A 16,385-nucleotide genomic window follows, 5' to 3' on the forward strand; every position below is an offset into this window, starting at 1 on the left:
ATTAAGCTTCATATATTACAGATAAAGTCCTAATATTCTATGAAAAGCCATCTATATAAATGAGTTTCGATTGGAGTCCTACTGTTTAGTTGATTGCATCAGATGCTATCTATTCCATTCAGATCCACACCTACAAAACATTTATTATTATTTTTGGTGACAGTAATTTGGTGTGCAAAATTACTTTTTTGTCTCCCTGCCCATCTCTTTAAGGAATACTGACTGTAAAATTTTGCTGAAAAAGTTAGAGCAGCAGAGAAGTAACAAAAAAACAAAACCCAGGACCTAAAAACAAACAAACAAAACTACAAGAAACACCCCAGAAACTAAAACTCTGTTTTTTCATGCCTTGTTAGACTATTAGAAAATACTTATGTTGCAGCAAATTGCTACAAATGTAGAAGTGAGGAACAGAATACTATAGCTGATAGAAAAGTACTGACATAGCTGGAGATCAGGTACACTACCTAGCACCCATCCCCTGTCCTCTTTGGAGTGGGAGATATGCCTGCAGTGCTTTGGAGACAAGAGAAGCTGAAACCAAGGGACTCTCTCCATAATGCTGTATTGCAATGAACCTTTTCAACATGTTAATACAGTAAATTCCCCATTATCTGAATTCCATATTCTTCAATTACCATAGCTTGTGATTCAGATAAATGGGAATTACCAAGATATAAACTTGCACTGTATATTAACTCACTGGATATTAATCTCTTCCGAGTATTATTTATATAATCTACAGCATGATTTGGCACATAAACACAGCAGGTTTAGTTTATTTTACAAATTCAGTGCAAATTATCTCTTGCACCAAAAAATGCATTCAAGTTATACCTTGGGGTACAAATCCGAATTGATGTTAACCAGGCTTTGTGTGTTGAAGTTTGTAAGCATATCCTAGCAGACTAATCAGAAAGAAGGCTAGTCAGTGCAGATGAAAAATAAAAAAATATTATCTGTGTTGCAGCACACGTAGAAGTGGAGATAGGATCTACTTTCATTTTTTTCCAGCTGCAGAAAGATTTTAGATAGTGTTTTGGATTGCTTCTTTCTTCTATTTGTATTAGCAGAATGGAGTAGAGAAAGTCTTGGGGCAACTGAAGCCCTGTGGTAAATTGATTGAAGTAGATGCAGGTAGATCATTTGTGAATTTTGTTCCTGGCATTACAGCAAGAGATGATGCTGAAGGTAGCTTTTCTGAACATCAGAAGTGCAGATAAAGTTTATTGTTTTGTGGGATGGTTTAGCTGGATGTAGTGCTGCTCTTTAAAGATTAGGCCAGCCTCATTAAACATGGGTGTACATTAACCACTTCGATCTACAGCTTCTGCCTGTCTTCATGTTTAGCATTTGGTTGGTGCTGAATGCTTGCTTCATTTTTAGGTTTAGCTTGTTCATGCAGCTGAAGTTTATCTAAGCTTGCTTTTTCTGAACGAAAACATGCACACCAGAGTCTGGAATGCCTCACCCTCTTTTGGTGCTGTACTACCTCCTTGCTGACTGTCAGGGATGGGAAGGGCCATAGGTATTGCCCCCTGCAGAATGGGTGAATGAGGTGTGTTTGGTTTTGAGGTGGGAAAAAAGTGCCATCCAATCCTGGTATTCATTTTGATGCTCAAAGATGACATAAAAGCCGCATGCCAGGGAGGAATGCCCACTGAGGAGTAAGAAAGCAGCCCTGCACTCCTCTGTGATTGGGACTGACTGTGTTGTTGCTGGGTGGAACAGCGTAATGCTGTTGCTGCTCCTGCTCCAGCACTGTGATGTTTCTGTTCCAGATTGTGCTGACTCACATTCAAGAAAACATGATACACAGACACAATGCACTGTAACTCTTTTCCTTCCCCCCAGTAACCTCGGTAAGTGTTTGATTTCTTTTTCCTCTCTTTGGCTAGTGTGGTGCTAATATAGCTTTACTGTTAGAATTAATAGGAGGGGGAAAGGCAACCTTGTAAACAAACTGGTAGCAGACAAATTAATCTTGGAGAAGGCATTTAAATGCAACCTACTGTTTGTGGTACCTCCACCTCCCTTTAAAGCTGATCAATCCTGATAACTCGTCCATCTCTACAAACTACACTTGTTAGACCTGTGCTCTTAAATGGGAGAAGTGCTTACAATGCCCATTTACAACTGTATTCTGTTTAATTAGTCAGCACAGCCAGTGCTGCAGGGATAGATTACTTGCCTTTAAAGATTTGAGAATGTTAATAGTACAGTATATCATTTTAATTATTATTGGATTAATGTTGTGTCTCGAAGAACATCTAATGCAAATCACAAGAAATGGCCTGAAGTGACCCAAGGGTTGTGCTTTATTAGAAAAGTAATAGGTCCATTGCTTAAATATAAAAAGAGGTTCTTTCTTCAAATGTCACTCTGCACTGGGCTTCTCTCTGTGTGTATGTGGAAATGAAATCCTTTTACTTCCACTTTGTCCACAGAAAGTTTCTGTAGCTCATGCATTAAATGGCTGAGACAGCAACTGGAATATCAAGAGATGAAGAGGAGATCCAAAACAGCAGTGATGATGAAGACAGATTTCCGACTCATGGTGCTTTAACAGCATCCCCTGATTGCTCTGCCAGCCTTTTGCTAGACGGCCTTAATGAAGACGAGGGAAGCTCAGCGGTGCCAGAAAGACTGTCTGTCCTCTCCAGCAGGGCAGTGGCCCAGGTAAAAGCCCTGACTGGCCCAGAGACAGTTAGTGGTGGCCAGGCACAGAGGACAGCTGCTGGGCTGGCTGAGCATCCTCTGGCAGCTGTGGATGCATCTTTAGATGCCTCCTCATGTCCTGAGGCAGCTGATAACCTGCTGCCTGTGAACATTGCCTCCCTGCACTCCAAAAGCCCCTGCTGTGATGGCGAATGGAGTTCAGAGGTGCTGCAGGCCCTAAGGGTGCCCGCTGAGGCCAGTGAGGCCCTGAAGGCTGGGACTGACCCCGGAGACTGCCACACACAGCAGGCACGGAGCGGCACCAAGAGCAGTATGGCCTCTTGCAGTTTGGGCTGTGTGATTTGGATGAAGACCACAAAAGTAGCGGAGGTCTTAGAAAATAAGAAAAAGGAGGAAAAGGAAAAGTACCGTCTCCAGCTAGCTATGTACCGACGGCTCCTGCTGTTGCGCTCCATCAGGAGTTTGCATAGGCAGCTGGAGCAGCAGCAGGCCAGGCTGCAGGAATGCTATGGCACAGTGATAAATACAAAGAAAGAAGTGTTGAAACACATTTGCTCAATCTCACCCTCACCTTCACCATAATCATGTTGCTGCTTGCAGAAATGAGCTTTGCAATGCCACCAGAGCTGCCAGTAAGCTTGCGTGCCATAGGGGTGGTGTCCTCATGTGCGCCAAGAGTGGAGAGGAAACAGCAGCAGCAGCAGCAGAGCAAGAAAAGAGGAGAGAAGGTAAAGTGTTGGCCCCTGAATTTGTCTGGAGGATAAAAGAGCAAGGGTGAACCTGTGCAGGAAGCTGACTCCTGATGCCCACTCAAAGCCTCAAGGCGAAAAGGATTTTTTTGCCATATAGGTTTGTAAAAAGAAAAAAATCACCTCAAACTGGGAACCTAGTCTGTCACCTGATCTGTAAAGGTGCCTGGATGCAAGGTTGCTGCCTGTTGAATATGTGATATGGCACATGTCCCTTCTAATTTCAGCACCAACAAAATTTGAACAGAATTAGGGTTTATTTGTCTGCAAGAATACCTGAATCTAAAAAGCCAGGATATTTGAAACACTTATCTCAGGCTTGATTATATCTACCTAGCTGGCTGTTTTTCACAAAACTGCTAAGGACACTGTATGTTTGCAACCTCTACTTTCCTTTAAAATTTATTCAGATTAACCAGAAATTATTGTGGGAAGGTAGGCCAGCCAAACACACAGAGTAAAGGAGTGAAAATGCCTAAGCCTGATTTCCTCAGGAAAGTAAGCTAAAAACAAAGGCCTCGTAGTCTGACACTTGCACTGGAAACCCAGGCTGGCAGTGCCAGGGGAATGTTCAAGGTCTGCACAATTATTAATCTGCTGCTAATTCCCAGTGGCACGAGCATCTGCAAATCAAGCATATTTTGTGCCTTACTGCTGTCATTTAATGGAAGTTGGTGACAATTAGCACTTTTTATCCAGGTGTATTAGACATGTGGAAAACCCTGGAGCGCTGTTTCTCCAATTGCAAGGTTAGGATGCCTGCAGGGAATTTGATGTCAGTATGTAACAAACACGCAGGGAAAATGAAAACAAAAAGATGCAACTTTTTTGTATGCATTTAAAAGGCAATGTGAGTCACTATTATTGAACAGCAAATTGAATAGTTGAACGTGCTGTTTTAGAATCGGAAGCAAAATATGTTTCAAGAAGAAAAGGTACAAAAATGTTTCCTTTTCTAGGATTTCAAGGGATATGGAGAAATCACATTTTTTTTCAAATATATTTCTGATCATGCCAGCTTTCCTTTCCCCGTTGTTTTTGTTTTGTTTTCTTTTATATAATTGATTAACTAGATAAACAATCAAACAGGTTTTGGTGTGGGTTTTTTTCTGCATGAAAAGGCAGGTCTGCTTTTAATCATCCTATCTTTATGAGAATGTGTTATATATAGGAAAATTGTTATTCTCACCTTTCTTTTAGTGCATATAGAGAGAGGGGTATATGTGTATTCGTGTATGCGTGCACACGCACCTCCCTGTATTCAAGAGGTTGTGAAAGGCTGGTGCTTCTTTTTCTGTAGCAGAAGCAGGAATAATCTCTCAAAATAATCTCTGCTGTCTACGAGGAGTTTGGTTGATTAGATTCACATGCACACATCTGCGAACAAGGTATTGAAGTAATTCAACAAATGAAGTGCAGCACAACATTGTCATTATTCCATCTTTGTATTTCTGTGCACCCAAAATTATGGAAGCCCCCTGGGTATGCACAACCTTAGATAGGTTCATTCATTTCCTTGGGCCCTTGTGCATCCTCTCATGCAGCACGAACCAGTAACTTTGAATGCAGAATTACCATAGAAACATCCTTGGCATCAAGGAGATATTTGAAGGAGCATCCTCTACTGCCTCATTTGGGGAATTCAGGTTGCCAGAGGCCTTTAGTGGGCTACAGAAGAGAGCTGGTGGTCGCATGTGACTGGGAAGCATTACTCCTGAGCTCTGATCCCATCTAGCTCTCTGCTCAGCCTTGGGAAAGCTGTTCTCTCTCAGCAGTGCAGGATTCCCAAAGAATGCTTAAATACTAAACTCACCTCAGAGGTAACCTGTTCTTTCTTCACGTGCCTCTCAAGAAGGAATCAAGGAGTTGATCATGGCCAATAGGGCTATGTAAAGATTTTAAAATTTTTTTCACCCCCATACCTCTTGAACTAGAAAAGCCTTTTTGTGACTAGTTAAGAGTAATTGTTTTGTGAACCAAGTACAAGCAAACCACTGTGGTGTCACCTCCTTTGGGGAAAGATATAATGGGGAAGGGTCACATCTCAAAAAATTGCTGAATTTTGAAACCAAATGTCAAATTGTTTCCATTAGGAAGACAGTCAAAATGAATATTGTTGTTAATGTTAGCCAACTTTTCTTTTGAACTGAAAAAGAATTATTTTTTAAAGTGTATTCAGGTTGACTAATACTATCATGTAACTTTCCACTGAATAAAAATAGATCAATGAAAATATAACACCGCCCCCAAACTACAAAAAACCCTGTTAAAACAGAGTAACTGTTTTGCCTTAGTAGCTGCTGAAGTACAGCATTGTCCTATATTTGCTGCAAGAGTGCCCTACATTACTGCATAGAGTTACCTATAGTGTTATATTTGCATTAAGGAGTGACTAGAATAAGATCAAGAAATACTTATAACAGCCAGTGCAGAAATAGTTAGTCTGTCAATCTGTCCAACTGTAAATTCTTTGTGGCAGAACAGTGATAGTCTTTGTTTTGTACAACACCTCATAAAATTTCTTGATCCTAACTGGGATCAGTAGATGTTCTGCATTATGAATATTAAATACAGAAAGATTTGTGCATGAGCAACGCTGTCTGATAGCTGGTAGGAAAATGAAGCCAAGAGTTATTGTGTGTGTGCACACTCTTTCCATGTAGTACTTCTATGGATACATGCAAAATAAATATTAACTGAGGAAATAACATCAGTCTTTGCAAGAATTTACTTTTTAGCTGGTGCTTCTAGTGTGGTTACTAATAAGTGGAGTTGGAAAAAACAGTTAAAAGCAATATGATTTTTAAAATGAGTTTATTTTAGAAGCTTGGAAAATGTGCTATGGTTTTTTTTCCTTGTATGTTTTACTGTATTTTGGGAGTGGAAGGCCAGTGAGAAAGTTTCAGAACACCATGGGTAACTCATGGAGGTTTTTTCAGGCATATCAGACTGAGCAACAGTCTCAGGTTGAACAAAAGTGGTTCATCTCATATTATTTGATTTCCTCATGTTCTTAAGGGGTTTGGTAGTTTGGGTGAGGTCCAATGAAATTTCTTAGAATTTGTATTTTTATCTGAATTCAACTCATGGCCCTCACAGGAACTGGGGTAATGATGCCAAAACAAGCATTTTCAGTAGGGCCTTTCTCTCCATTACCTTACTGACTTCCAGAGCCTGCCAAACGAACAATCTCCGGGAGAAATCTTCCCTGCAACCTTACAACTTGTGTACTTTTACAGCAAAGGTTGAAGGTAAATGATGCTGCCTGAACCGTAAGGTCCTGCTGCTCACCTATTTCTGACATGGCAGAAAATAATCATGGGTTTACTGTGAAAGAGTGGAATATTTAAAAGGTGTCAGCCCTCTTGGAATAGTTGCTAACACTAAAAAAGTTGTAGCTTGTGCCAACTTGAAATCAGAAATATTCAAGAACAGAATGGAGTTATGTATACCTAAGGGACAAAATGCATTACTGAGATGTTCTTCAACACAAGTGCTTTTCTTCTGCATCTCCAGCATTTCAGTTAGCTAAACTGCTGCCCTGGAGACTGGTCAGAACCATGTTTTTGCTGTTTCGGTTGTTGATGGCCATGAGTCAGCCAAGATAAACAGTCCCCTTAACACGTTCACTTACTACCTTTTGTGATGTAGCTATGCAATAGATTTGTTCAGTTCCCCCTTCCTGAGATTTTCTTATGCATCTGTCATATTTTTTAATTAGGACAGTGAAGATTTGATGGGTTTGAAGTAAATTAATGATGTTGTGGTAAACTTACAAGTCATGTACTACTAAATGCAGATCACTCTGCCTTGTCCTTGGAACTGTGAAAATTATGGACTCTGGTGATGACATAAGCATACAAAACATAGATTTAAAGATGAGGTTGTTTAGATCATCCCTGGATGATGAGTAGACTTGGAGAAACTCTTTAGAGTCCTTGTCACAGTTTATTTCTATAAATGTTATGAATCTAGAATATAAATGCTTTGGAGAGCCCCTTTTGCTTATGACTGTTGAAAGCAGGGCAGTAATGCAAAGATGGATTTGGGATATGCTCGCGTGGGACCATACTCCAAATGCACTGGGCAAGGAGTAAGTGTTCTTCATTTTTAAAGCTCAGAGATTCAAAGTGTGATAGCTAAGTGCCTGGATGGTGGATGGAGAATAGGAGTGGAACTACAAGGACAAGATGTTTCAGGGTTTGATTTTAATGCGGCATGGAGAATGTCACACTGAACAGTTTCTTTTCTCAGTTAAGGATAACTTTTTACTTCTTCTCATTCCTGAAAAAACTCTTTTGGATCATTAGGCTAGATGCATACTAAGAGTTGTTTGTGCACTGTGGGAGCTGATACCCATCACTGAAGTTGAATGATGGTAGTTATTTTTGCCAAAATTTATACACACAACTTACTCCCCTAACTCTGGCTTCTACCTAAATTGTAATGTATTGAAGGTGAGTGTCCCGCTGACCTCCAATGTCATTTGAATCCATGTCAGGACTTTGAAGTATGCCTTGTACATGTTCCTTCTCAATTTTGATGCATTTTTCTCTCCTAGTGTCTTCAAACAATTACAAATGTCTTGTATGGCACTAATCTTTGTCTTTCTGGCTTTTCTACATTTTGAGAAGGCCTTCCCATAAATCTCTTGTGCTATTAAAGAAAGGGGAGTTAGTTGTTTGTTTTTTTATAATTTAGTGAAAACTTGAAGAAGAGGAGAGGGTTCTGTGAAAACATTTTTAGAGGTTTTACTAAAATGTTTTGAAATAACAAAGGTTCTCACAGCTGCAAGTAAGTTTCCCTAATTGTATTTATCATCTTCTCACACAATTTTAGCCAAGTCTACAAAACAAATGAAAAAGTTTCCTCCATCTCTGACAAATGAAGTCTCCAAATCCACAGCCCAAAGTGACTTCTGTGTGCATGAGAGGCAAGGAATTCTTGAGAATCTCAATAAAAGTTCCATTCTCCCTTTGATGAGTGGGGGTTGGAAAGGAAAGGGAATGTGTGACCATTCATCACAGCACCAGGCTCGTTAGTACCCAGGAACTTTCTACTCTAAATGACAAAGAGTTTCACTGTCACCAAAGAGAAATTGCTGCTGACCTTAGACCTCTTTTTGGAAAGTAAAATAATGGAGCACAGGAGCAGAGTTTGATATTTGACCGAATTCTACACAATTATCATGCATGTGTATATAATAAAATTAATTCTGTGTCTCTGCATTGTAGCCTCAGGCAAGCAGCGTACAATCAGTTTTGTATGTATAATAGATCACAGAGTTGTTCATGAATAATACAAATGCATTGAGCAGATACTAGTGAGTGAGGATGTTTGTCTTTGCATGGAATCGAAGTGAACATGTAATATTGTGATAATATATATTTGATGAATTCAGGTCTGACTTGCCTTTGCCATAGCCTGCTAATTCCCCGACAAGGGTTGCCACAATAATTGAGTTTCCAATAATATTATGATTATTTCCACATGATAATTTAATTGTAGGTATTTTTTAATATTGTAATAATGTAGATTTGTGATTATTATGCATTTGCATGCAGATTTTCATGGTGTCTTGGAGCACATCCCTACATTTATAACTTAATTTCCTCTATTATTGCATATATATTTTGGGATGAACTCATTAATGCAAACTAAAAAAAAAAGTAGGTCTTTTTGGTCATTTTGCCTTTATTATGAATGGTTGAAAGCTTTGCTCATTTTTTTAGACTGGCCTAAACAAGTGAATAAACAAAAGACAACTGTAATTCATGGATGGATTAATTTAAAATAATAATGTAATTACAAATCATGGCAGATTTGTCTGAGGTAATTGGGATGTAGACTGGTACAAATTTTGCTTTACTGAAACAAAGCTTGTTTAAATGAATCACCAAGTTTAGTAGAGGCTGTTTTCCATTCTTCCAATTCCCCCATATAATGTGATGGTAAAGCAATGGTGGCTCAAAATTCATGGGTGCCTGTACAGATGGGTATAACAAAATACAACCTGGAACTTCTGTACCTACCTAGATATTATTTTGGCAAGCAAAGTGTCCAGTAAGAATAGAATTGTGTATACAGAGTCATGACAGCAGCAGGGGTTTTAATCAGTTAATTTGTCCACTCTGGAAAGAGGCTGGTTGCTTGCCTTATAACAACCTTCAAACTGTTAGAAAACCTGGCCTGAAACTGCATGGGACAAAGGGAGGTAGAAATAAACTCTGTTCCCATTATTGGAGGAGACATTTTTGTGATCCTGTGAGCATTCTTCTTCAAATAGGAGAGTTCTCTTCCAGACCTATCAAAAATTCAAAGAGAAGGAAATGCCTTTAGCTAATACTTCTGTTTTGAAAAGAATCTTCCCAGGAAAAATGACATAGGCTTTGGGTGTTGTTCATTTTTCTGGTACGTGAGTTGGAGGACTGTCCTCTTTTTATCCGTAAAATCTCAGCTCTGCAAATTGAACTAGGGTCACAACAGAGTTCTTGGTCTCTTTCAGGTTGTCCATAGCTGATATGTTCATTTTCCACTGCTTGCATGGCAGGAACATGCAACAGGAACTAGGAGAACTGGCCTGGTCCAAATCTTCTGAAATGAAAGTCCAAAACTAGGCACTGGAATATCTAACTTCTTGCTCTCCTTTCACATTGCTCTTTAGTGCACATCAATGCTACTGTTTCCAGTGTGGTTTGGTATCTGCTTTCTACTTTCAAACATTTTCCTCTAAATTACGCACAGACAAGACACAGTGAGATTAAGTCCCTTGTCTTTCTTCGTTCTTTGTTCTGTGGACCTAAGACTTGAACAGAAAAGCTAAAGTCTGATTTAGGCAGTGAAGAGAACAGTCATGACTCTGCAGTATAAGATGGTCTCTCTAGGTTCTGCAGCAGAACAACTGCTTGTATAGGTAAATTAGATTCTGTCCTGAAACCCATGAAGCCTTTTGTAAACTCCATATCTTACCAAGAAGTACTTTGATAACTGGCTTTACTTGAAGCCGAAAGTATCAAAACATGAAGGTGGTCCTGACAGAAGTTTATAAATCTATACTCATGCTTTTGGGAGATCAAGAGATAGTACAACATAGGATCTGGAAGGTCAGTCTAACTGCTATTTTGTTTTATAATGGCCTACCAGCACAAAATTAAGGTTGTCTTTTACCCTGTGGCATTAGATCTAAAAATAATCTCAGGTGTTGTCATATATGAAGTACCATGGAATATAAATATATCATTCTTTCCATAAGTCTTGGATGCATTTTATAATTCTTGCTTGTTGTGAAGAAACTTGAGATTGTGTCAGATAACAAATTATTTATAATCAGATGAGTGTCTCCATTACTATATGTTTCTGATGTTACTTACACAGATATGATAGGTGGGTGTACATAAAATTAGAAGAAAGCCTGTTGGAAAGTACTGATTTGTGTCATATTCATGAGTAATTTTCTCTGATGAAGAAACTGCTTATGTGCAGAGTCCAGAGTATGTAGCTGGCCTGGCCTCTCAACCCTTCCAGCATCACAGAGGTTAGGACTTGGAAGTGCTTAGTTCCTTTTCTATCTTTACCTGATGGGTTTTGAACTTAAGTCACGTGTTGCAGTGCTAGGTTTGGTTTAGCAAGCTGCAGCTTTCCCTGAGAGCTCAGCAGAGCTGCTTAGGGCAGTGCGACCATTTCGCCCTCCCATAGTCCATTTCGGACGGCTCCGCTCTCTTGCTCTGGCTAGCTGTCAGCTCTACAACTCAGTGATGGCAAAGGAGGCGAGAAGGGTCTCTGCATGAGGGTTTCAGAGGACCCTTAATGGTTACATCTTGTCCCAGTGACTTCCAGAGGCAGTGAGACCTCGTGATCCGGGCGCAGGGGGTTTTGTCAGATCGCAGGGGTGGTACATGGGCGGAGTTGGGGTACAGGAACCAATAGGGAGAACCGGAGGGAATGGCCAGGGCTAGGGGCAAGGGAAAGCGGGGGGAACAGTATGGGATAAGAGAAGCAGTGGGTAAACAGATCACCACAGTCACCCATTTGCTCAGAGATTTCAGAATTGCTCTAATGTTTTAAATTGGGGGAAGTGGAGTGGAGCCCCTCAGCCTTTCCTATTTGTACTGCTTCTCATTGTGTAAAAAAAGTTTAATGGTCTTTAAGGTTCCTTCCAACTGAAACCATTCTATGATTTTGTGTCCCTTACTTTGCTCACAATGTGTGACAAGGAAATGTTTAATTTCAGGTCACTTGGAAGGAAGGCTTCTTTTGACACAAAATCATTTGTTGTTGCTGCTTTGTTCCTTCAGTTGAATGGAAAAAAACCCAACAGAACACCTTCAGTTTTCTTGCAATAATTTTTTTCCATTCGTAGTTGTCTCTGAAGCAGTGGAACTATGTCATTTCTGCACGAGGCAGGGATATGTTTTCTTGTGCACAGACCAACACTTCCCAGCTTATTCTTAAGGAAAGCATCCCTCAAAAATAAGGAGGTATTTATGTATTGCCCATCTTCTCTAGTGCTTGAAAAATGCATGATTCATGGCCACTGGTTGTTCTTCTCTTAGTGGGGAAGGTTTATTGGCCATAATCCTGGAAGTCTGGAAGTCCCCTGTGTGTCAAATGATCACTGATTGTATTGGAAAAGGATGCTTCAGTGACAGCAGGCAGCCCCTGGGCAGAAAGAGGTGTCCCTTGTCCCTGAGCAATAACCTGTATGGATGATTGAGACTTGTTGATAGACCTCCATGAAAGTCTTACCTACTAGTCAGGGCTTAGCAGTGTCTGGCTAGTGAAGGATCCCTCAGTACAGGATGCTTGAACTTGATTTGTTACTCTCATCAAGGAGGGCATAAAGGTAGGCAAGAACTGAACATGCCTTGAGGCCCAGGCAGATGCAGTTTTACCACAGCCTCTGTCTTATGGGAGAGAGAGAAAGAAAGAAACGGCTGCTCGAATTTACAAAATATAGTTATTGACTAATTTCTTCATCAGCAAGAGCAGTAAGAAATCAGTGAGGTCTCTCCTGAGAGATCAGTGGTGTCACCTCACATGTCCTCAGGGTGCCAAATGGTATAAAACACTCACTTTGAAAGTACTGCACCGTGATAAGCTTCAACTCCCAAGGGATGCATTGTGTGTACATTTTGTTATATGTAATGACACACTGAAAGGGCAGTGAAGCTGTTAAGGGAACGCTGCATGTCTAAAAAGAACTTATTTTTCTTTCAACCAATAAAAGAAAGAAAGAGTCTTTCAAAAAAGCACTTAAAATAATATCATTTAAAGGCAAGAAGTGATAAAATACTAGAGAGAATTCACCTGTCAGATGAAGAAACTTAAAACATGAGGTCTTCTATGTAACATACACAATTCAAATTGGACCATTTTCCTGGTAAAGCAAGAGACCTCTGCAAAAAACTTTTAAAATAGCTGATATGTATACAAAATTTTAAGGCTGACACAACCAGCATAATGGCAACAGTTATTTAAAACAGTAGATTTGAAGAATAAAGAATAAATTGTAGTAATTTCACGTAGTCATTCTTGACAATATATGAGAGGCTGTGAGTTTCAACAAAACCAAAGTTGAATGTGAGACTCTGGGAGTTTCTCAGCAAAGGTGATTTTGTGGAAAAACAGTTCAGGGCATATAAAAAACACCCCTAGAGATGACTACAATGCTAACAACAACATTTTGAAATGAAGCTAAAAAAGACTCATATTCCCTTCAACATAATTCCACATGGACACATTCAAAAATTCTGTACGGCCCCAGTGTGCCAGGGCCCATTTTCCAGCAGAAATACTTCTGCCTACAAAATATATGGAAATGTATGTGAATGTTTTCATGTATTTCCAAGGCAAAAGTAGTTGCCTTCCTTAAACCTGACACAGAATGAAATCTGACTATATGAAATCCCCGTCAGCAAAGTGACAGAACAATTGGGCAAATGCATTTCTGATGAACTTTAAATGTGAAATTATAATTGGACAAATAATTCATTTGATATTATTCAGAAATAAACAAGGACTGGTAAAAAATAGAAAAGTGAATTGGATGGAATTGTGCAGTTGTATCTACTATTACTTCAGTACTAGCCATCAATCACTGTCAGTTAATTATCATTAAGATTGCATAAAAAAAGGCCCCTGTGGGAGTTGGATAGGCTGTTTCATTCTTTCATTAAAAACAAGATAAACAATATAAACCTTGTTTTAATTTTTGGTTTTATTTATTTTGTTTTGGTTTGGTTTTATTCATTTGGATCTTTTTGTATTCAAAGAAATTATGTGAAAAGGTGAATCTTGAATAATTGTTGTGAGTTATCATATGGATTGCAGAGACAAGGAAATAGAACAAGGGATTCAAAATTAAAGTTGTTATTTGTCAGGAAAGGTTTAAAAAATTTTAATTTCTTTCTTTTTTCTGTCCTTCCAATATCCAATTAAATAGTCTTTCTGAGTTGGAAAACTTGCTGGATTTTAGGAAAAAAAAGTGCTTGTTTTTTAATTAACTGTACGGTTTTTAATTCCCTAGGGTTTATATGCCCAGTTTGGAAACCTACCTTTTAGAAAAAAGAATTTAAAGCTAAAGTTATATGACTCCAAAAATTGATTCTTCAGCAGAACACAAACCAGCATGAAACTCCATAAAGATATAACCCACAGAAAATTTTGGAGGTTATGAGCTGATCTGTGCGGCTCCTGAGCACTTGGCTAAAGACAGAAACAGGAATGCAGTTGTGGGCAGGAGCAGCTGCTGTTATTTCCAGGGTGCATCCCTGCACTGCTGAGTAGCCATTCACACTCTTAAAAGTGTCAAGGTTTATCAATAGTGCTCACCAGCATCACAAACAGTGGCTGGTACCTGGGCTCTGTGTAATTTCTGCCTTGGATATAAAATTGGTTCTGTCAGCTGGTGCTTGCTCAGCCTGAGGATCACAGAGCTCTCCTAGCCAAGCACTCTCTCTGCAGAAGCAGGCTGTAGAGATTAAACTAAGCTAAACTAACTATGATTTTATTTATTTATATAAATTTATATAACTGCAATCTTTAGATAACTTATTATAACTTACTATAGATTATAATTTATTAAAATTATAAATGATATATTTGTTTATAATGGTTTTATAAATTTATATAGCTATATAAATCTAGTCAATTTTATATAAATTTATATAACTAAACTAACATGCATTTTTCACATCTTTGAGTAATTGTTTGTCATGGTAAAATATCTCTGTTATAGGAAGCATCTTTTGTTTGTGTTTTGGGATTTCAGTTTGCTTTTTTAAGTGAGGCTTCCTTGTTAACTTTTTTTTCCCTCAAATGACATAAGGGCCTCGTGAACAAGAACAGTTTAAAGTCTGAAGCCGTCAGGGCCAAAGGCCTCTCTGTTCAGCAAAATAATAATTAAAAAACCTGAACCCTTGCCCTTGGAATTAATCACATTTTGGTCAATTACTCAAATAAACCTCAGAGCTGGAGATTTAAATGCAAGTGTTCCCACACAGATGTCAAAGAAGCAAAAGGCCTGTAAATGACACAACTTCAAACTGAAATGAACTCTTTAACACTGCTGAGCAATGGTTTCTAATGAGGACAAATGGCTGAAACTAGAGCAGAGCTGTCCCATTTAGGTCTCTTCAGGCTGAATGCAGCCCATCAGGACAATTCATCTGCTCCTTATCGACCTCCTCCTCTTGGGAAAGCCTCTTTGCCCACACCCAAACTACAGGCAGCACTTGGGGTGTGATGGTCAGCCAGATGGTCACAAGATAGAGACCTGTGATTGGATGAGGTCAGGTAACTCACATTGTCCATGGATCCATTTTATTTTATTGGGTATATTCTGATGTATCAGGAGAGGTTATACTTTGAATAAAACCTCATCAAGTAAGCTCATTTCTATTCTCCTATCTTTGTTCCATCATGTGTGGAGTTTCATCCTTCTTATTTAGCTATTGGAGAAGGAAGATAGTCCAGTGCCAATTTTATTTTGCAAGGTTGGATCAATGTTAACATGTCTGTAAACTAGTAGAAAGGGGAATTAGGCCATAGCAGAAAGGGACAGTGCATCTTGAAAGAAAACTAAGACGGAAACCCTAACCTCTTCTAATTTACATATGGTGACATTTTGCAGAAATATTGTAACATTAGCAGTGGCATAATGAAATTCTGCCTATCAGCCGTGGAAGGAATAATGTTACTGTAAAGGTAACCTGTCCACAGTTTGTTATCAAGAAAATATTCATGGCAAGAAACATACATTTACCAATGAGTGTTAAGAATAGTAGTTTTCCCTTATAGTTTTTCCTCATGGGCTATCCATCTTCCCCTCCAGATTTACTGCATGATCACTCCCTTTACATGCTAATTATGTGCTGCTCTGGTGAATTTGTTAGTAGTGACACTTCGGGCACCCAGTGGGACTGCAACTCATTATGTGGCAATGTCCAGATATATCAGATATTATTAGCTGTCATTAATCTGCTGTGGAAGCATTGAGAGCACAGCCAGGAGAGAGACCAGGAAATAGAGTAAAAATGAAGTCTGCAGCCACTCTGGCCCCCAGAAGGTCAGAGGGCAAATCAGCAGGGGAGAAGAATACACCTTAAAATGGCCAGTGCTTAGCAGCAGATTTTTAACCCATTATAAACCAGTGTTTCTTAGAAGAGGAAAGATAAAAAGAAACTATACTGCTTATATTTACTGACTGACTACACCTTACTGGAGGAAACAGGAATACAGCATCTCAAGCTAACTTTTTATAAACTGTTTTGTAAACTGAATCAAAGCAATAAAAGTGTATGAATATGAAGAGTGAGCAACACGCAGTGTCCATCTGAATGTGGATAGCACTCAGGCATAAAGCTTTGAAATTAGGCACATGTAACTTGGAATAGGATTAGTCCCCCCTCCATTTGAATGTTGTATTTTATGGAACTGGACCTGGCAGTAGAGAAAATC

General features: G+C 39.2%; 1 protein-coding gene across 1 annotated transcript; it reads left to right on the forward strand.

The window, feature by feature from the left end:
• The first annotated feature begins 1,585 nt into the window (after window positions 1-1,585).
• C2H1orf216 (chromosome 2 C1orf216 homolog) lies at window positions 1,586-9,490 on the forward strand. Its single transcript, XM_039550155.1, has 2 exons — window positions 1,586-1,862; window positions 2,448-9,490. Exon 2 carries the CDS (start codon window positions 2,473-2,475, stop codon window positions 3,259-3,261), a length of 789 nt encoding a protein of 262 aa, XP_039406089.1. The 5' UTR covers window positions 1,586-1,862; window positions 2,448-2,472; the 3' UTR covers window positions 3,262-9,490.
• Window positions 9,491-16,385: the final 6,895 nt, after the last annotated feature.

Source organism: Corvus cornix, chromosome 2 (genome assembly GCF_000738735.6).
Source record: "Corvus cornix cornix isolate S_Up_H32 chromosome 2, ASM73873v5, whole genome shotgun sequence".
In the NCBI taxonomy this organism is placed as follows: Eukaryota; Metazoa; Chordata; class Aves; order Passeriformes; family Corvidae; genus Corvus; species Corvus cornix.